Source organism: Myripristis murdjan, chromosome 14 (assembly GCF_902150065.1).
Source record: "Myripristis murdjan chromosome 14, fMyrMur1.1, whole genome shotgun sequence".
In the NCBI taxonomy this organism is placed as follows: Eukaryota; Metazoa; Chordata; class Actinopteri; order Holocentriformes; family Holocentridae; genus Myripristis; species Myripristis murdjan.
In genome coordinates this window covers 35,233,390-35,256,089 of record NC_043993.1, presented here as the reverse complement: position 1 = coordinate 35,256,089, position 22,700 = coordinate 35,233,390, and the positions used below count along the sequence as shown (strand labels likewise).

Below are 22,700 nucleotides of genomic sequence, written 5' to 3'. Positions count from 1 at the left end.
AACAGTGCAGTGCAAATGAGGGAAAGAATATAGGAAATGAGATAAGGAACAGAGGGAAGGGTTATATGTTAACGGGGAACTGGGATTTTCAGCAAAGACAAGGATTGAGATTAGGCTTGGACCGATATAATCAGTATTAATATTTTTGGGTTGATGCTGCTGATATCTTTAAATTTAAGAAATTTTAAGTGTTTAGTGTTTTCCCTAGAATTAAAGACATTTCAACAGCATTTAGACCTTGGGACACCGACACTAATAGTAATGACACCAACAGCGATGATGATGACAACAACACCATACTGATGCATGCTTACCTGGAATCAGATAAACAGAATCACATCAGAATTGAAGCAACATTGAACCTTGCTGGGTTGTATAGTTACCTGGGTGTCCTGGGAGTCCACATTGTTGGTCCAATCATTAGCTGCTCCATGCTCTCCTGGGCGGCTAATCCAGAATTCTGTATTTCTTTCTTTTTTGTTAAACAAGATTTTTTGGGGGTGCATATCTGCTTTATTTGACAGTGACAGTAGAGTGCGGCCCAGAGGCAGCCTTGATATGTGGTATGCACTCTATCAGGTGACCTACTGGGGTGCCCAAAAGAATACTGTATCTCTGTCTGTCCATTCACTTCCATGGCTTGACAAAACGTCCAAAGTCCAAAAATAACACTTGTAGCACATAAACAAATGCAAACATGCAATTATGCCAATATAACAAACACGCTATCTCTAACGCAGATGCCCCGCTGGGCCTGCTGGTGGCGCTAGAGGTAAGGTCATGGGGTCACCAAGATGTCCAAGGTTTAATCCTCAAGGCAATAAGAATGTTGTCACCAAATTTAATGGCAATCCAAAACCTTTTGAGATATTAGGGTGCAATATTAACAATTTGACCTATTGGTGGCGCTAGAGGGAATGTTACAGGGTCAGAAAAATGTCAACCAAATCCGCCAAATAGATATGGAGATATACACTGTCCCACTGGGCCTGCTGGTGGCGCTAGAGGAAAGGTCATGGGGTCACCAAGACGGCCAGGTTTAATCCTCTAGGCAACGTGAATGTTAGGGTTAGGGTTCGGGTCACCAACAACCATCACTTCAACTCATTTTGGCCTGTTGGTGGCGCTAGAGGAAATGTCATGCAGTCACCAAATTTTATAAGTTTGTTTTGTTGTTTTATTATGTTGATTTTTTTTAGAGACATCACTAAAACATCTCCCTGACGTTGTGTGTTCACTGGGGACCGTCTCTGAAGCGCCACCAGCAGGCAAGATGTTTTTTTATAAAGACCAATAATTTAACAAAATTACCAAAAATACCAGATTTCATCCTGAACGCTGTCACCAAATTGCATGATAGTTTTACATTACCAAAAGAAGGTTGTGGTGTTATATTGTATATCAGCATTTGATCGAAGATAATCACAGCTGTACTGATATTCAGTATAACAGCACAACCTCAGTTCTGCAAACAATATCATTTATCAAATAACGGAAATAAAACAACAGATTACGATTTATTTATTCAATCATTTTTCGGGTCCGCCAACACAAATAGTTCCATCAGAAATCAAGCAACTGCAGTGGACTTAAAACAGTTCCCCAAGCTCAAGCTGGTTTGCACGAAGGATTCCACTGTAATATCCACTCATGGTGCTTTCTTGCCCCAAACACTGCCACAAAACAACGCTTCCTGACTCTCATCTTGACCACTGCCATAACCAAAACCAAAACCACAGCCGAGGACGCAGCGCTGCCAGTCAACAGTTGGAGTAAAAAACAAAGAGAGAGGACTCTGGTTTCCACACTTCTGTCCTCCCACATGTCATCTCCCGACCACCATTCACAATTTAATGCCAGTTATTTTTAGAAATGTGTCCATTTTTGTGCCATTACAGTGGTACAGTGTAGATGCAACTGACAGTTATTTATGAGCACCAGTAAAGCAGAGTGATAACATAATGGTAAATCACCAGAGTGCTGTTATACTGTATATTAGCACTCACAGAATGTCTCTTGTACAATCACATGGTGGCAATGGGACTAACTGCTGTATAATCCACCTGCTGATGGCACTGGACAGAAAGCCATGGAGTCACCAAAACTGCTGGATTTCATCTTCTGGCCAATATGAACGTTGTCACCAATATTCATGGCAAACCACCAAACAGATTTGGAGATACGGCTGCTGACAGACTGACACGGTGATGTACAGGCCCCTGCTTTCCACCCAGCTTTTGAGACATTAAACAGCTCCTCTCTTGTTATTTTCCTGTTTGAAGAACAAGCACCCTCATAGTACTTATACAAATAACTATAACTACATGAAAAATGGGTACCAGGACTTGTTATTTTTTTATATTCATATAAAGCTCTTTGTTCGTGTTCATTTACGGACTATTTTGGAAGCTGTTTTGCCATGCTATGGAGGTTAATGGAGGGATAAAAATACAGTATTGTGGATTAGCAGCCCAGGGGAGCATGAAGCAGCTAATGAGGATATTTCAACACCATGTGGATTCATATCACGCCCAGGGAGCTACACAACCCCACATGCTACCAAAGTTCAATTTTGCTGGGCGTCCCATATACAACCAGTACAATATTAATTTATTAAACATTACATGCACCAAGGCCAACACTAGCTCGAAGTATGGGTCTGACCTTGATTGAGGTGATCTGAACTCACCAGAACTCGCCGTCGTCCTGCACGGTGACACCCAGCTTTTCTCTCTCACTCTTGCTCACCTTGTTCCACTCCTCCGAGCTGCCGCAAGCACACACACACACAGAAAGTCAGTGAAGGGATTCATTAAGAAGCCGACAGCATGTAACACCAAAGAGTGATCTTTACTTTCATGTCAGGAATCATCTTGTCAGGCTGGTGAGAGGAATTCTTCAAATGTCATATTATCTGGAAAAGAGAATGCCCAGCCTTCTATACTTGGGTTTGGAGTAATGTGCCCGACTGTGTTAACGTGTTAGTCGGCTCTCTGCGAGTGTTTCTCACTGTGAATCACGCTTGAACATCCAGGTTCAGTCCGTATTAACTGCTCAAGGGAAGCACAGGTGGTTCCTGGACACATTAGCTGTGTGTTTACAGCTCTGTTTGTGATTCACTCGCCAACTCCTCATCTCACCAGTCTGTCAGAATCCATGTCAAGTAACAGTTTTTTATCAAACCGTAAATAAATAATTCAGTAAGAGTGAGTGAATGATTGAGAGAGAGAGAGGGAGAGAGAGCTCCTGTTTAATAACATCTCTCTCCTTCTTTCGATTGCATCAATAATTCAGTCTCCATTATGATCCAGCCTGTGTTTCACGGAGCCTGGTAACTACCAATTTAAATACACAGACATAGAGAGGGAACGACTTTCTCTTTGCTGAATTCAGCTCCATCTCTTCTTCTGCGGGGTGCAGCAGAGCAGGAATAGACGGGGTAAAGGAGACACGACTCAATTTCCCTTCGGGGGTCAATAAAGTATTTCTGATTCTGATCCTGATTCTGTACTATGGGCTGGCTGGGCTGTAGTGGAACAAGAAACGGTGGAGAAAAGAGAGATCTGTGCACCTGATTAAATGACCACGTGCACAAATCACTTCTACTCACCCAGGCGTTTGAATACAAGGCTCACTGTGGCAAAGGCAACTTGTTTGGATGCCGTGGGAGTGTACGGGGGATTATGGCTCTCTGCAGACAAACAATGCCCTAATCGCATCTCCACCACGGGCTGTTTCCCATTGCATGGCTGTGGTGTCTGTGTGGTGGAGACTATGGACTGGTGTCTGCTCATTCATGCGTTCGCTTGTTCGCCTCAGCTCCTTCTTGTCCAATGATCAAGTTTTGTTGTACTTTGTTGTGACAGGCCACGCCCCCTTTTGGCCAATCAGCACAATGAGCTCTTTCGTGCCCCATGGCCAAGCTTTTTTTGCATGGCCCTTTTTGTGATCAACCCACGACTAATCTTTACAGAATTTTTGGTGCAAATCCACTCAGAACTTTTTGAGATATTCTGCTAACAAACAAACAAACAGAAGGAATGAGACGAAAACGTAATCCCTGTCCGCCTCCACTGGTGGAAGTAATTACGCTGATTGATCTATGAGAGGTAAAACAAGGTGGCATGTTCGACAGCGCCTTGTTGAGTTTTAACCTCTCTCTAGAAACACCCTGCTTCTGTTCTATATTAGTGGCACAGATGGATGAAGATGGAGAAGAATCCATTAGCCTCCTTGAGACCTGACATTCTGTATTATCCTCTTTTCCTCGAGGTTCAGATTACAGGAGCTGCAGTGAGTGGTTTGTGCCTGCAGGTGGCAGAGGCGTGTTTACCTGTCACTCCACGGGCCGCTCCACTCCTTCTCCCCCCAGGGGTTCCTCATGCGGATCATGTGCAGCTTCTCCGATTTGAAGAAGGCCAGCAGCCCGTGACCCAGCCGCACTTTCCGTACATCCGTCACGGCGTAGGCGTGGCCTTTCACCAAGCCGCAGTCCAGCCGCGCCTCCATGTCCTCCACTGTGGTTGCCTGGGTGATTTAAAAAAAAAAAAAAAATAATAATAAATTAGTAGTTGCTTGGAAAACCACAAACCAGAGACGCTGTGCGGATGCGTGGGAACAGTGCCGCTCCTAGACATTTGGGGGCCCACAGCAAAAAATCATTTGGGCCCCCTTGTGTTTTAGCGCAAATAGATCCAAAACAGGACCAATCTGAGAGGTTTGCAAATTTTTTTTATTTTTCATTTTTTGGGAGAATTTTTTTGTGTGATTTTCTTGTTATTTGTTATTTATTTATGTATTTATCAATTTATGTATTTGGTAATTTTGTGGTTGTTTTATGGTATTTTTCTTGTGGTGTAATCTTAATCTTATCTTGTATAATACTATGTATGTATTATGCATAATGTATAATATAATATAGAGTATGGGTTTTTTACTAGTTTCGACATTTTTTTTTTTTTTTTTTTTGTAATTTGTAAAGAATCTTTGGTCAGTTCCAGAGTCACTGTGACATATATATTTATATATTATATAAATATATTCAATAATAATAATTACATATGTAGATATCTAGTAGTTTTTCTTAAAAAAAAAAAAAAAAGATAGGCTCTAGGCAATGTGCCTGATCTATCTGCTGACCCTGACAGCTCTGTCTGCCAAACAGGGAAAATCCAGTTGTTCGTGGTTATTGACACGTTGAAATACTTCTGATGAACCACTTGTGACTCAAAACCATTGGATAGTAATAGAAAAAAGAGAGTCATCAGGCTGTGTTATCAGAAAATTGGTTCTTCGATCCAATAATTGTGTGTTCAGTGCACTTTGCCTCCATGTGACACCTTTCAAAAAGCATTCATAGACAGACAGACAGACAGACAGACAGATCTACTCACTGGCATGCTAGGCAAGGTAGACAAAGAAGGGCACACACTTCCTAAAAAAGCACATTCGTATTCAAAAAAGCAAGAGACAAATGAAACACAGTCCGATCTGTTCTCACCGTGAATCAGTCAGCGAGTGTGTTACTGCGATGATGCATTTTCTTCCCCACAAAAAGGATGACAAATAGAGTGACTTATTGGTGAATGAGCTCTGCAGCTGTAATGAAAGGTGCATTCGGACCTATCGGTGTGTTATTAGCCAGACTTAAAGTAAAGCACTAGTCTTAGTCCTTGTTTCCATATCTAGGATTATAGATTAAAGCTCAGAGGGGGAGTTCATTTCCAGGGCATAAAATTCCCATCTGTGGAGTGCACCAGTCTGCATGCTGCAGTGTCATATTGTTACCCAGACATCTCATTGGCTTATTATCCAAACCTGGCTTGTTTTAATGTTGTTCTGTTGTTATGTGTCATTTTGTACAAGGTGTTCTTTTTTTCCGAATGGTTGGATATCTCATTCTGAAACAAAACGCGGCACACATTCAGGAGTCCTCTCAGTCAAGAGTAATTTGTTAAAAAACGGTGGTAACAGTATGTTCCCAAACCAACAGCTGTAACAGATATTCCCAATGGGGGAGCACAGGCAGAAATGCCAGAATAACATTCAAATTAGTTCATTTTACTTTAAGGCTTTAGCCAGTGCAATAACCTACACTCCTTGCATACTCATGGATTGGTGTGGAGTGGTGGTTCTTAAAGGGATAGTTCATTTCATCCCTTTTGAAAAATTTTAGATTATTTCACTTCAGCCAGCTGTTCTTGACAGGACAGTGGTGGTGGTATCTTCCTCTCATTGTTACTGAGTGCTGGATACTGGTCGGATGCTAAAAAAATCCCTTCCAATACTTTCAAAAAAAAAAAAAAAAATTCCAGCAGACACTATGTTTTCTCTTGACACAAACAGATCTGCAAATCCATTTTTTTTTTTTTTTTTTGCCAGATTTGAAGAAATTCCTTCAAGGTGTTCCTGAGATATGTTCGATATGGAAGTGACCTTTGACTACCAAAATCTAATCAGTTCATCCTTGAGTCCAAATGGATGCCAAATTTGAAGAAATTCCCTCAAGTCGTTCATGAGATACTGTGTTCACCAGAATGGGACGTATGTACGTATAGACGGAGGGACAAACTGAAAACATAATGCCTCTGGCTGCTGTCGACGTGAAGGCATAATAAAAACATCTCATAGCAGTCGCCTCTTCATCTCTTTACTCTGACAGACTGATTGTCCAGAACAATATGAGAACTGCTTTTGAAGAAATAAAAATTTGAATTGTTCTCCCTTGTCAGGTTCTAGCTCAAATATGATCAAAATGTTAATGACTTTTTCCACAACTTTACAGATATTTCATAATTTTCCAAGACATTTCCAGGCCTTGAAAACAAATTTCCCAATTCCATGACTTTTAGAAAACCTGTATCTTCAATAATTTGGCCTACTGCTCCATTTATCCAAACCTGTTTCACCGAAGATAAAGAGAAAGAGAAATTTGAAGTTCTGTCAAGCCATAATGAATAGGCTGACTTGTTAGTCTAAAACAGTGGTTCCCAACCCAGTCCTCAAGGCACCCCTGTCCTGCAGCTTTATGTTTCAGCTCTACTCTTTCACACCTGATCCACTTAAGGGTTTCATGCTGATTGGTTGAAATAGATCTACCTGAACAGGCTGTGCATGAGGGTGCATGGGCCTTAATTGGGTCAGCTGTGCTTGAGTAGAGCTGAAACAAAAACCTGCAGGACAGGGGTGCCTTGAGGACTGGGTTAGGAACCACTGGTCTAAAACAGGGGTGTCAAACTAGTGCCATGGAAGGCTGAGAGGCTGCAGGTTTTCATTCCAACCAAAAACGTCACCAGGTGACTTCACTGATTGGTTCCTCCTCTCTGCTTGAAGGTGAGGTAATCAGTGAAATCACCTGGGGGAGTTTTCAGTTGGAATGAAAACCTGCAGCCTCTCGGCCCTCCATGGCACCAGTTTGACACCCCTGGTCTAAAATGTTCATTAGATCACTTGTTGTCTGTGCAGATTCTCAGTCATCCAGGTCATGGTTATCCACGGAGAGCTGAGTCAAGGGCAGCTGGATTTGTTTGTAGATTCTTTGAAGACATCACTTCTCATCCAAGAAGCTTCTTCAGCTCTGGCAGACTGGTGGGGAGTCCCAGGTATTCAACCTTAGTGGGACTGTTATTGAAACCACTGGCTCGTTAGTGCTCCTCCCTGTTGTGACGACCGTCCTTAGTATCGCTGAAGTCACCTGACTCCAGGAGTGAACAACGACTCTTTAGGTCACAAGAGGCCAAGAGGGAATGGTTACATTTTCTGGGAAGGGATGACAGGACAGCATTGCAGGCTGCAGATAGATGGTACCTGAGACCTCCTCTTCACATAGATTGCTTCCCTCATTCCTCTTTCAAACCATCTGTCCTTTCTATCCAAGATTTGAATGTTGAGGTCCTCAAAGGAGTGTCCCGTATCCCTCAGGTTCAGGTAAACTGCTGAGGCTTGACCTGAGGAGTTGGTCACCAATATTTTCGTCTGTACATTCCTCACTGCATTGGACTGCATACACTAGATTGCTCTTGTTGTGTTTGGGTGCACCAGTTTCTGTCTTAGTGTGCTGCAGGGTTTGAAAAACCCTTGAAAAACATAAACTCCTTCTTGATCGCTTGTTCTTTTTTATTTGGTAAGCGAGCACCAAGAATATGAACTCTACGAATTAAGTTAGGTTTATACCACTATGCTTTGGTTTCCTAAACCAGCATTCGTTTTTAACTGTACAACAGAGCTCTGCTTAACTTTCTTAAACCTAAAAGTCATCTTCCAGGCAGGCCGCAGTAACTGAGCCTGCTGTGTAAGTCTTAGCTCACCCTGATGGAGCAGCTGATGAGGCCATCTCGGTTGTGGACTTTGAGGACTCTTTCAAACAGCTGGTTGCGGGCTGCCTCATCTGTGGCCATCTGGCCCTCCAGCAAGTCCACAGGCTCCGAAACACCGCCGGTGAAGTCCACCAGTGCATCGGCTGTATTACCCCCATCCAAAGCCTCGTAGCAGCCATAAACCCTGCAGGGAGAGGAGAGTCTGGTTACTGGTACCCACTGAGGGGATCACTGATCTTGTTGCTATGGTGGGGAAGAGTGTCTCTTTCCTGAGGTGTATAAAGAGTGGAAAAGGTGAGCTGTCTGTGTATAGGAGGTGACATTTGCAACCTCTGACTAAAAAAAGGAGACATGAGAATACTCTCTCCCCATGGTAAAACCACCTGGTCTAAAAAAGGCCATGCTATCAGATACTTCACTTCACTGCCATATATAAATATTAACTATACCTGTTTTTTCCATCCACTCCAAATGTAACTGGGACTATGGTGCATTTTTATGCATTTACTTTTGTATGATCATCACTGAGTCAGCAACCTATCGCCTTATTGCTGATATACTGAACCCATGTTGACTTTGTATGGGTTTGCTGTAGCAGGCTATGAGGGCCTGTAATGTCCTAACAGGTGAAGTATAGGACAGAAAATCTATTCCCAAAAGAGTTTAACTGTAGAGGATCAACATTTCAAACAACAACTTAGGATCTTTCTAAAGTTCTGTTTGCGAAACTGTCATCTTAAACACACCTGACAATACTGGCTACACACTGAGTTTTACAGTTTACTTCTTCGCCTGCACATTGCATGTGCAACGTATGTTGTGACTGATAGTCACCATATCAATTTTCTTGTCAAAAAGTCCTTCAGATTTTTATTGTTGGCAGGACTGAAAAGGTTCTGAAACAGCATTAAAGTGACAGATGGGGTTCTTACCCATATAGTGTTTTTTGATACTCAATTCAAGTGTAATATATCCTTCAAGTCTGATTCGCTGTTATGCAAATAAAGCATAAAAGCATTTATGTCCATAATAAGCATGATGTCTTATGGTTTAAGCTGGTTGTAGAGGGAAAGTAGTAACATCATGAAATCTAAGAATGTACTGCTTTATTTGCTGGCACCAGTACTAACTTGGCGTAGGCCTTCTCCACCAGGGCACTCCAAAACTCGTTGCTGTCATCCGAGTGGCAGTAGACCAGCTGGTTGTCCACTGTGGGCAGCCGGTCGTCGATCACCACGTCCACCCACTCGCCGAAACGCCAGAAGCGGAAGTGGAAGATCCCGGCATAGGAGTCGGGCTTCTCTGAGTCCCACTCCTGTTCCTTCCAGTCAGGAATGACCTGCAGAACGGAAAGGGGAGGGTGGGGAAGGAGAGGACGGCAGTTTGGGAGGAGGTTAGAATGAGCAAGAGGGTGAAAAAGACAAACAGCGTCAGTCTGCGGATCATAAATAACACCAAGGTGGAGTGGCCTGTGACAGCGTTCCCCCATGTCTGCTGATGCATTCAGGATTAGGGGACACATTTATCACCTTGGATCTTCAAGTCATAAATCCAGCAATAACAGGACGTGGGTAAGAGGGAATGATTGGTCGACTGGTTGCCTGCTCTGGGCGAAGGAACCCCTTTAAACCAGCCTCCATTCTTTTTTTCAGTCTTCTCGCTTCTCGCTTTCAGGTTTCTATTTTCTAGGCAAAAGTCATGAAAAAGGAAAAGCACATTCACACATCTCTAACCTCCAAACACGCTGATATGGTGGTATCATGATGGTATGACGGTATCAAATATTGCTTATCCACAACCTGAAGGAGAAGCAAACTGTGCAGAACACACTGTGCACACTAAAGAGAAACATGTACATGACTAATGTTATTTCAAAAGGTCAAGACTGTCTATAATTTCCTCAATATTTAAAAAGGAGTTAAATGAGAGTTGAGGAGGGTTTTCACTGCACATATGTGTGATGCTTTCAGTCCATATCATTTTTTTTCATCCATGCCTTTTAAGTTAAATTATCAGTAACTTATTGACAAACTGTGTTTACCTTAAAAAAAAAAATTCAGTATCTACTCATATTCTCATAGATTGTTATAAAGTACTGAAAATTTATATGTAGCTACACCAGAAGACCTGAAAAATTGGTGTGGTGCCCAAAATCATTGTCAGACGATAGCCGATGACTTCTGAAATTGATATATGAGTAACTTATTTTACTGGTGTTTTTTTCACATGTTGTGTACAGCCTAGTGATTGATATGTAATGGTTTTTTTTTTCAGTGTGATTCTTGGTATGGCCCGACTGCCACTGCTGATTTTTCCGAGAGGGGACAGGCGATCCCAGGTGATTGTCATTACGAAGAACACCTGTGGGAAATCTGTTAATCTCTAAAAACTTGAGAATTCCTGTTCACTAGTAAAGAAGTGACACTGATGAAGGCTAAAGTCTGAAAATGTTTTGTCTCTGTACAAAATGTGAAAATGAATGAAACAGAGGGGGAGCATGAAAATCTGAGTGTGACCACATTTCAAATATCGTGATCTGAGTTTCACCCTAAAACACCAGCAAGACACAACATCAGTTCTTAATTTCTTTAACCAAGTTTTGTTGCTCACTGGTCAGCTGCAACAGATTGGCTAGTACAAACTTTAAAAACAGTTATTTCTCATTGCCACTTTTTTTTTTTTTTTTTTTTTTTTTGAGAATGGTAAAATCCCACAGGGATTTCGTTCAGAGTGGACATGCTGGCACATCTTGGCAGAGCAAGTGAGGATCAGCTTCCTGGTTGCTGCTATCAGTGTCATCTCTGATGCATTTTACCCGAACCTAAGAATGAGATATTTTAGATCCCCACTGCTAATATCCAACTATGATAAGAAGAACCTCTCCGCTGGCCTGACAGGAGACTTGTCACACATTTTTAGGGGACTGTCCTCAGTTACAGGTAATTTGGGATAAGGTAAAAAAAAGTAAAAAAAAAAAAATATTGGAAAGATGGTTCTCTGTATCTAGCAAAGTGAACAAACTGTAAATATGTAATTGGACAATTTGGGTTTTTATATGAAAGTCTATGTATTTTACATCTTTTTATTGTCATCTTAGTTTTTACTTTTACGTTTTCTTTTCCATTTTTTTCTTGGTCTTACTTTTACACATTATTATGGCTTATGTGTCCATACTGTTTCATGAGAGCCACTGTCAGGGAACCTGCTCTAATAGGTGGCAGTATGTGCACATGTCCATTGGCCTGTCACTGTGATTATTCCCCCACTCAGTAGTGAACCTTTGTCTCATTTTGAGCCAGGAAAAGCCCTGAGAGGGTAATCTTCAATCAGAGGAATCGGTGTTGTATTGAGCGTCCTTGGAGACGTCAAAGCGTGTGGACGAAACAGCCTTTCGCAGTTTCTGTGGCTCTGCAGGAGGAGACGTTCTGCTGATGGAGGGACTTTGGCCTCTCCAGAGGGCCGACGATGTGAAGCAGCAACAGCTCCTTTAAGAGCAGAAGAGGAGGAGCGGACAGAAAAAAACAAAGCACTGCACCACATAAACCTCACAGTCATTTTGTAATCCTCTGGGAATCCGTCTGTCCTGCACCTCACCCCGCTCTTGCTTACTCTCTGTGACTTTGTACTACAGAGTGTGAGAAAGCAAGGGGTCTATCTATCTTAGCTTTCATCCTGGGCCCGGTGAGGCTCTATAATAGCTAAACTCGGCGAGGTGAGTGTACTGGCTGACCTCACTGCTGATCAGAGACACAAGTGGAGGGTGCCTTGCTGACAGCATCACCTGCACCGGGTTAAAGTACAGACCAACAGGAGTAAAGAGGTATTCCCCTCATCCTCTTCTCCTCCCCCTCACCGGCCTTAAGAATCCAACTCCAACGTGAAAAGGACTCTCTTGCTCTAACTACACCTTCTCCGTATTTCACATTTGCACCGACTCTCATGCAATCCCCCTGGCACTTTTACATTTAGGGACACTTATCAGCCATGCAGAATGCATTACAGGAAAGGATCTGTAGCTAAGCAAAGAACCTGAGATAAACAAATATGTGGCAAACATTGCTGTGCCCAGTCCCCTGAGGGCAATCCCCACGCTGCAGCTGCAAATGTCATTAGATCTGGTTGCCTAGCACCTCTGCTCATCGGCACCTCTGTGCAAGACCCACCCACTTCTTGAGATGCATTGATGGTACACACACACACGAGAGACAGTCACATGAGCTATACAGTTGGAAAAGGAGGCGGAAATCGTGTTAAAGCTGAACCTACACCTGGTCGTGCCTTACTTGTCTGTGCTGGAGGGAACAAAACCGCAAAGAGAGGAGCGAGGAGTGACAAAGAGAAAGTGAAAGCCAAGACAGCCGGTTTCCACGCAGCTGCTGATCCAATCCAGCCTTGAAATTGCTATCAACCTCCTGACGCTGCTGGAGTGTGACATCCAAGCATGCACGCCGAGCTGGAGCTGCCCTTTCGCCTGGATCCCCAGCTGACGGAGGTGATGCGCCTGCGGGTGCAGTCTCTGCAGCAGCGAGGCCAGAGGCGGCAGGAGGGCGAGCGCCTGCTGCGGCCCAACGAGGCGGTCTACCGGTTGGACTTCTCCAAGCAGTCCCTCCAGTTCTCACATTGGACAGTGCGGCTGGCGCAGACGGGACGCCTCACCGTCACGGCCACCTCACAGCTGTGGACGCCCGACCTGACCCACCTGATGACCCGTCAGTTGCTTGAACCCGCCGGGGTTTTCTGGAAGGTCCAGGGTGGCGCTCAGGATGCGTCCGTCCACTGTTATGAGGCAGACGCTCAAGAGTTCGGTGAGAGAATTGCTGAGCTGGCCAAGGTAAGGAAGGTGATGTACTTCCTGTTTGCGTTTGAGGAGGGCTGCATCCCAGAGAGCGTCGACTGCTCCATTACCTTCAAAGTGGATAGCTGAGTCTTGGGTATATGTAACCGAACAGACACTTGCTGCAAAATTGATGCTTTTCCTGATTGTGAGTGTATTTGTTCAGAGCCAGTGTGCTGTGGGGTTGTGGAATTAGATTTAGGTTACCTATCAGTGATTTTGGATGTTTGGCCCATTTTAGTACAATTTACCAACATTTTACATTGCAGTGAACCATCTGACAAATCATACGAGGTACTCAAAGGTATCAAAATCCATTGATTTTAAAATCTGAATTTCTGGTTGAAACATCGACCCTTAAATGTTCTTCCTATGTGGCTAACAAAGTTTTCATTATTCATAAACCACAGAGCTGATAATTGGCTAAGTAAAGCAAACATTTCCCTGGGACTACTTCCCAGAGGCCGCTTCACTCCATCCAATTTCAAGTCATCAGATCTAACTAAGAAAGCTAATGTGGAGGACTCAACTACACTGATGGAGTACAAAGTTTGAAGTCTCAGAAAGTTCATTTTCATATGGTGGGGGAATAAATGGAAATTAGTGGCTGCATAAAAGGGAGGGAATATGACATCTAAAATACGACTGTTTGTTTTGGAAAAAGATCAGCAGAAATAAGAAGCACGTACACATTTTGTAGAGATTACACTAAGCATGCAAAATCACTGGTATGGTCCTTTAAAACTACATTTGCTGTAGGGGTGGCTCCATTTTCAGTGTCAGTGAAAGACTGTTGCAGGGGAGGAGTCCCACACTGCGGAGACATCTGATACCTTCTAGAAGCTCAAGATCAACTGTCCTTTCTCTATATCTTTGGCAATAAAATCAAATGTATGACTTCCTGCTGTAACTAGATGTGCTGATCTTGAAAAATGTGTCTTAATATATTTGCTATTATGGTGCTGGAAATAATAGAGCTGAATATTATCTCAGGAAGTAAAGTCGCTCAGGAATATAAGGTGCAACAAGTACAAGCCTCGATCACTTCACAGCTCTACCAGAGGAGCCTTTTTAGAGGAGTTATTTAATTATCCAGTCTCTTACCTGTAGTTTTTATGAATGAATTACCTCAAAAACAAATAAATCTGGAATAATCAAATAAATAAGACATGTATCTGTACTTTCCTGACAAAAAAACAAAACAAAACAAAACAAAAAAAACATCTGAACTATGGTTTCTTTATGCTTTGGTAGTGAGCAAAAATGTTATTCTCCTCCTCGTGTGTGACAAATATCTGTCCTTGACGTGCCTGGTAGAGATGAGTCCCATATGAGATAGTGACTGGAGACGCTGTGTGTGTGTGTGTGTGTGTGTGTGTGTGTGTGTGTGTGTGTGTTTGCCCTCATACATCTCCTTTCTGCATGGTGACCCTGACAAATGGGGGTGGGGAGGGAGGCCGTGGTAGTTTCATCTGCACAACAACCTCTCCCCTTTAGGTGTGACCCTGCGAGCCACAAGGGACGGTGGGAACTGTGACAGTGAATGAAAAGCCTTGTGTCGGATCACAGGAGATTGAAAAGGGAAAAAACTCAGATATCCAGTGATTTTAGGCTTGTTTCCTGTCCATCTCAGCGATCAAGCCGCCTTTGGCTGAAACCTCCTGATTAACAGAAACGCCCGTTCTGCATTGCTGGAGCAGCAACACACGGTCTCATGAGTCTAATTAAATCAAATTCACTGCAGCCCTGAATATGTAAATATCAGTCACACACTCCTGTGGTTGTTCAGTGCCCTCCTGGTCATGTGTCACTGCTGCTGACACTTACCGATCAGCCTACCAGCGTGAATTAAAGGATGTCTCTGAAAACCGGTTCATTGGCCGTATGCTAAAGACAGACACAAAAATCATCAGATCAAGATAATTGGTTCTGGTGCTCCATGTTCACAACATAGAGTGTGCGCTTTGGCATCCGCTATACTGAGTGATAATGAGCTGCATGCTGACATTTTAGCATATAATATATTGAACGCACTGGCAAAGTGAGAAAACAATAAAAAGTAGAAGCTCAAAAGTGAAAAGGTAACCACTGTCTGCCCTACAACCAAGGTTATTATAGCTAACTAAAACTAAAACTAAAAACTAAAACTGGGTGTGAGGACATTTTAGTTAACTGAAATAAAACTAGTATAAAACTGAACGTCATGATCACGATGTATTTTGCAGCTATAGCCAAAGGTTAGCCACATTACCTAGTGTTAGCATTAGCTCAATACAGTCTCTGAACAAAAAGCCCACAGGTGTGCTGGACACACACACACTGGAACCGGGGGGAAACAATTTGTAAGTCACCCAGCTCGCTAATTGCTGGTTTTCGTTGAGCTGGTAAATGTAAATGTTTTCTTGCTGGAAATGCATGTGCACGTTGCAGCTGCCTGTTCCTCATTCTGTGCAGCAGAACTGGACCTTTATATGGTAGAAAGCACCTGACCAGTGCCACCCTACTTTCACATCTGTTTACTTGAGTTTTCAACACCATCAGAACCTGCTGATACAGAGGCATCTTTTGGTCTTTAGTCCCGCTGATGTCCCAGTTAGGGATAGGGATAGGGTTCTAATCCGTTCCAACGCAGAAGTTCCTCGATACCCATCCCTACCTGTTGATAGTCAAATGTTTTAGCTATCAGTACTCGATATCTCAGAATTTGAGTGTTTTCAAGTGCTTCCTCAAAATTTTTTATTCTTGTCGCAAAAGCATCTGAAACAGCATTTAGACTGTCCCGGGACACCAAGAGCGCTCAGCTGTTACAGCCACATTACAGAATGATACCTGTCATTCTGCATGTTTACAACAATATTTACAAAATGTATGCACTTTATGTTTCTGCTAATCTCTTCCCAAGACAAGGCAGTCGTATTTTAGAGCTGCCACATCATTTCTCCTCCCTATTCTCCAGCCGTTTGGTGTTCCTCAGACGCTGGTTTCCATTCATTCCACTACGATATGAAAATGAAATTTCAGAGCCTTCAGACTTTCTTCACTCCAGTTTTCCATCAGAGGAATAAAGTCCTCCACATGAGCTTTCCTAAAAGCAGCAGCACTGTTGGGTTTTCAGGACCTGAAGTGAAACTGTCCCTCCACTGGAAGAACATCCAAGTAGAAATGTTTGCAAAATCTGCAAAATGGTTCATTGCAATATAAAATGGGGGTAAACTGTAGTAAATGGGCCAAACATTCAAAATCTCTGATGTGGTTGTTTAATGGCACTCTTTAGGCCTGTTAGCTAAAGTAAGACAGGGTTCGACACACCTGAAGCTGGAGGGATTTGTTTGGTTGGCCATGTGCAATAAAAATAATACTAACAGTAAAAACAACAACAAGAGCTAGCAAAAAAACAATATATTGGTCTAACCTCAGGGTTTCCAGCTGGTCCTGCGAGCCTGCTTTGAGCTGAGTTATTCTACTGACTGGTGGAGTCTGCTGAGACCCAGGGAAGTGTCGATGTGCCGTAATGAGTCCCCTGATGTTTACTCCTCTTTATGTAATGACTCCTAATGGACGCTTATACACTGGAGGTGGAGCGTTGCACAACATTTACAATTTGGTAAATTCTCGTCCAAAATACATGTTCATTTTTGAACAAACCAAAAACAAACCAGTAACTGAGCTCTTATCTTTCCATATATTTGAATAGTAAAAGGGTCTATCTGATGAAAATGTTGCCAATGTCTCCACCACCCAAGACTTAAATTACCTGCTCCTCTTTAAAAAAAAAAAAAAAAGTAGAGTAACGACTTTTAATTTAGTATTATCAATCACTGTGTAAGACAGCAGCACTTTTATCAACTGATGGGGATCTCCTTTTGGAACAAAACTCTTGCAGTTACACACTCCGAACTTGATGAGATTCTATCACACACACACACACACACACACACACACACACACACACACACACACACACACACACACTTACTTTTTGCCACAGAGACTCTCTGGAGGCCAGACTTGAGCATGCCGCTACAAACCAGCAGTTCCCCAGTTGTCCCTGGTGCAGATCATGTGCACTGATGCCATCCACAAACAGGTGAGGATCCTCACACAGCTCCTATAGTCAAAAAGACAGAGACAAAAAGACATGAAGACAAAGAAAGACAAAGGACATGTAAGAGATTTGCCAGCTGGTGAATGGCGTCTTGGAGATTCAGAGAAGATGAAATTGGAAAAACGTGACAAGGAACAGCAGACCGGCAGCTTCATCCAGGCCACTTCATCTGGTCGACGCAAAGGCGACCATCGAGTTACAGAAAAGTTCAGCCACCCATTTTCAAGTCAAGGTGAGGCTTCTGCCATAAGCAACCAGCAAATATCCTAAAACATTTCAAATTAGGGCTCAATCGATGTACATTTTTGAAGGCTGATGCCGATATTTTTTATTATGCGTCCATCTGTAACTGTGATCATTCTCATGCTACAATATTTAAAAAAAACTTAAAACTTAAAAATTTCATATTTCAACCCGAATTATATTCTTGGCAATGTAGAAAAAACATGTTTAATAACTTTATATGTTGACGTATGCGTAAAGGTGTACAGTGCAAGTACAAAGTGCAAGACGTGAGGCACATGTGAGGGACAAATTCATGTATCAGAAAGAGACAATCTGTCCTCTCACATTTTCATATTTCCACCTCTGGATGTTCAGAAAATCTGCCGGTTAGGTGTGACAGGGCTCTGTGTTTTTATGGAACTAAATTACATGTTGGCAGTGATTTCCATTTTCTTTTGCAGAGTGGACAAACCACTATTACTGCTAACAATATGGTGCTCCATCACTCTCTCTCTCTCATGCAGAGGAAAGACTCTCTCTCTTCCTGTGATAATGTTTGGGATGATTAATATGGGCTGTGGGCCTATGCTCTCCATTGGCAAACTAAGGAAACAACAGTGTCCTCTCTCCTATTGTCTAAACACAATGCCTATATTTCCATCTGTCTACATAAACAAGCGGCAAATAATCTATTACACGCTGCATGTTTGAGTGTTTGTGTAAGTGCCAATGTTCGCCTCAAAACAAACCCAGTTTGTTGACAATGTTTTTTTCATATTCCTCTACAAGGAAACAACGGAGTGAGTGCAAGATGTATCGCTATAGGAATGTTTGTTGGATTTGCTCCCTTTCCTATACCAAACAACACGCAATTTTAATCAGCGGTTATCATCGTAAAACAGTTCGCCCTGCTGAGCTGTCCTTCAGCAAGACATTGAATCGCTGGTAGCTCTGGGGCTGCTGTTCTGTAACCGAGCCTGACCTCTGCACTGCGTGTGGAGTGGGGGAGGGGAGACATTTCCCTGCAAGGATCAATAGAGAAAAACATCATTATTATTATTATTATTATTACAAGAGCTGAAAGGATTGGTCAACCCATCCTGGAATCAGAGTTTTTGTGTTCCTCTGGGATCCTGGGGGCACGCAGTGGGTGGTGGGGTCACTAGAGACAAATCAGTCCTCAAGTGAGGTTCAAGAATAAGAGCAAATCTGAAGCCCCTGTGGAGCATCAGCATGAAGAAACAGACTCCTCGCCCGGATTCAGGAGACCGGGGTCCCTCTCCTGAAGCCAGGTGTGGGATGTGAGCTCAGAGGTGAGTGCCTGGTGGGTGGACCCAGTACTCGAGTTGAGGGGGGATGAGGGTGGACGGCATCCCCCCTGAAATAAAAACGGTCAAAAATCATCCCCCCCCCTGTAAAACTGCCATCCTCACTTTTCATCAAGTGAAAAAAATTGACCATCCAACCTGATTTTTTTTTACAACTCGACTACTGGGTGGAGCTGACCCAGGATCTGGTCATGCTCAGGCTGAATGAGGGAGGTGAGACCACCCTCCAGTGGTCAGGGGCTGGACCCGGTCCTCTGCCAAGCTGCCAAAGGTGAGAGGCGGCAGGCAGGTATGTGGCTGCTTGTAAGTCTCCTCCTGAGCGCTGCTGTGTTGGAGTTTGTCCCCGTGAATGAAATGCTCACCTCGCTGCCACTGTGTGGACAGACTCTGACTGTTGTTGGAGCAATGCGTGCCAAATGGCAGCCTTCTTAGAGGCAGTAGGGGACGTCTCTAGTTCAACTGGGAGACACTGGACAGTCCTTGTGAACCTTGAAGTTTAGTGAGGGTCATCTTGGATTGTCTGGTGGAGGACCCTGTCTGGAAGAACTTCAACTCACACATCTGGAGGAGCTTCTCCCGCATCTCCACACTGCATACAAGGAGCGTCTCTACGTACAGACAGACTCCATTCATTTGGCATTATGCACTCAAATTTTGAGCTTTGTGTTTGATTGGTTGTCTTGTTTGAATTTGCTCCATCTCTCCTCTGCCAATCATTCAAGTGCATTACTCTAAAGCAACCAGTCAAGGTGCTTTATTGTTTGTGACCTGCATCCTTGTGATTTGTTTTGGTGGTGATCTTATTTCAAGCTCTGCTGAAGAACTTTTAATAAAAGACCGCTGAGTTCTGTTGTGAGGTTTACACTGCCTAGTTTAAACTTCTGATTTTAGGACTTTTCAGCTTTATTGTACAGTTTAACACATTTGTTAAAAGAGTAATCAAATCATAATTAAATGTAATAAGATACATTACACTGATGGAGTACTTAAAACAGTTGCATTACTTATTATATTTTTAACAGGGCAACCAGTAATCTGTTACCATATTACATTTCAAAACTAACAGTGATAACTGCGTTTGGTAACTTTTGATGAGTATTTGTTTTTATTTATTTTATTAACCATAAAAATAACCATTTGCAGCACTAATTATTATTAATAACATGGAATTTTATATCCAATTCTTCCATGGGAATATTTCAGTACGCCTTTTCAGTTATGAAGACCGTCAATTGTTTATTTGAAGATTTCTATGTAAATAGTGGCTTATTTTTCAGAAACCTTGCCAAAGGGCGGTCCTTGTCAGTGCAGATAATGCAGGGAAGCGAGCTGTTAGTGTGCCATGGAGCTCTCGACCGCAGGGAACAATAAGTTGATGGTGACATTCAGGATAACAATGCAACCACCTCAAGGTAAAACAGCAAAACGTTTTGTATGTGGCCGGCCTGAGCCTCTGAATCACAGCTGTCAGTAGCAAAAGGAGCGGAGGGAGCTCCAGTGTTGAGATAGAAGAAAGGCACGTGACTGGTTTAAGCCTTATTTTTGATAAAAAGCCGACAGCAGCCCGACATATCTGTATAACTCTAGTCTTTTAGTGCTGCCCACACAGCTGTGCTTGTTGTAGTCTGGGTGGGAATGGTCTGTCTGTTTTCTGTCCTCTGTTTTATGGGACCGGCGGGTCGATGGGCACCTCGGCCATTACTCAACAGACAGCAAAAAGCACAGCACCACTTAACAGCTCTTTATCTTTACACACTTGCAGCACTCAACTAGGGTTAGAAAAGTAAAAGAGGGAGCAAGAGGAAGAGTGTGTGTATGTGGGCAGCTGCCCATGCAACATACAGCGCACACTGCAGCCTCCTGCACCGGGGAGGGACCCGTAACATCGAGCCAATGTTGGCCTTTTACTTTCCCAACACTGTGGTGCACATGTACTGCGATGATGGCTCCTCCCAAAGCCAGTGAATATGTGTTGGTTACTGTTATTACCATTATTATTTCATATACATTAGTCCAGCTTCAGGTGTTTTGGGTTAGCCTCAATCTGCCTCATGGAGCTGCTAACCCTCCAAAACAGTATTTATTGTTTTCAGTGGAGATTTTTTTGTGTCACATGATGATTTAAACCAGGGGTTCTCAAAGGTTTTCAGGTCAGTAACCCCCACATTGACACATTTGGCCTAACACTTGCACCAACAACTAATTTAAGTAAGTTCAAGTTTATTTAGACCCTCATGCAGGGGCGCAAATCCGACTCCACCTCTGGGGGGGGTCAAGTCCTCAATTTCTCAAGAGAGGGGGGTGCACCAACATTCACCAGTGTGCAATATCGAATGCACACGCTGGAATAGTCGCATGCTATACACTACACCAGGGCTACTTGCTATTGGGCAAGTGTGCGGAGTCAAATGTTTAGCTCCGCCCACATTTAGCCCAACCCCGATCTGCGGACTGCACTCAGGTGCAACTGGAGTCGGGAGGCGGGAGGCGATGTGTCCCAGTGGGCTTTCATGTTCGATGTTCCAGTGCGATGGCCAATTCCAAACCAAAAAGGAAGATAGAAGTGTCACATATCACTGTTCACTTTTTGTGAATGAAGCCTGTTTATTTTAGTTAGTTTTAGTTCTGCTGACAGGCTCAAAGAGCATCACAGGCCCACAACTTTACAACAGGCAAAACAGGAGAACACCCCCTGACTTAATCCACACAGTGGGAAAGAAAAAACACAGAGGTGGATGGAGCATGTGCACAGGAATATGCAAAAATACGGATCAAAGATCGTGTTCACTAGGGTGGCTGTTCAAGTGTGAGCATTGGGAGAGCGCAAACACACCGCAAGCACACGCACACACACACACACACACACACCTGCACACAGTACACAACCAAGGTCAGTAATTTGCTGACTCAGCAAAAAGCTGATTGCTGCAAAAGCAAACTTTTAATCAGAAGCTGCTGCAGAGCTCCCTGGAGGCCTCCCAGTCTCTCACAGCAGTCCCTCTCACCTTACAAAGGCCAGTGTGTGAGTGTCAGCGTCTGCAGTGTGTGTGTGTGTGACTGCGTGAGACAAATACATATGCTTGCATGCCATTCTGTGGGATACTGTCTGACCGAGAGTTAAGATCTCTAATCACGTTTTGTTTTTGTTTTGGCTTTTTTTTTTCCTGTCTGCATTACCATTGATCGGTGGAGTCTGGGCAGCGGTTGGGCCTCCCTACGGTGGCCTGGCGATCACGGATTGGCTTAGGTGGAAGAGTAATAGAGTATCGATCCCCGGCCGGCCCTACGGACACTGAAGTAATGTGAATTTTGTGGCTGTTGCTGGCAGAGCCTAATCATTTATCCCGCTACTGAGAACCTGCCGACCGCTTTCGTAGCGTCTCCCCAACGACATCCATCAGCATGTGACATTAGCCTTCAGCGGTGCACAAACACACACACACACACACACACACACACACACACACACACACACACACACACAACCATACAACAACACACACATGCACAGGCACAAGAGGAGGCTCTGTAAGACCGATCCAGAGTGTGCTACGGATCCTTGTTATGGAAGGATGGCAAAGCCGGCCCATACAACAGATAAATGGCCCACTAACTTTATTTCTTGTCAGTCGAGACATAAATACCCTCAGCTGATGTAAAGAAGAGGTGGAAATGGAGCGGCAGGACAGAGAGAGAGAATGAGAGCCAGACAGAGCGGAGGAACAACCTCTTGCACACTCTGCCATATTGGACGTCATCGCAGCAGCAAATGCAGTCTAAATGCATTTCAGCGAGGATAACACCAGGCATTACAGGGCCCTGGGAGCCTTCAACCCTTCGCTGGTAAAATGCCCTCTTGGATCGCTTACGCCACATTCACACTTTAAGCAACT

General features: G+C 43.5%; 2 protein-coding genes across 2 annotated transcripts in view; one reads left to right on the top strand and one right to left on the bottom strand.

The window, feature by feature from the left end:
- The window catches only part of capn5b (calpain 5b), a 41,337-nt gene that overhangs the window by 15,026 nt on the left and 3,611 nt on the right, over positions 1-22,700 (bottom strand). The window contains exons 2-6 of the mRNA XM_030068915.1: positions 17,126-17,257; positions 9,446-9,654; positions 8,307-8,499; positions 4,334-4,527; positions 2,690-2,767 (exon numbers count right to left, since the gene is read on the bottom strand). Of these exons, the coding sequence (XP_029924775.1) occupies positions 2,690-2,767; positions 4,334-4,527; positions 8,307-8,499; positions 9,446-9,654; positions 17,126-17,257 (806 nt within the window). The remainder of the gene's footprint in view (positions 1-2,689; positions 2,768-4,333; positions 4,528-8,306; positions 8,500-9,445; positions 9,655-17,125; positions 17,258-22,700) is intronic.
- Positions 12,757-13,337, top strand: ompb (olfactory marker protein b). The gene has a single exon (XM_030068917.1). The coding sequence runs from the start codon at positions 12,757-12,759 to the stop codon at positions 13,237-13,239; it is 483 nt and encodes a 160-aa protein (XP_029924777.1). The 3' UTR covers positions 13,240-13,337.

Coding starts and splice junctions, on each gene's coding strand:
- ompb (XM_030068917.1), top strand. CDS start 12,757: ATGCACGCCGAGCTGGAGCTGCCCTTTCGCCTGGATCCCCAGCTGACG.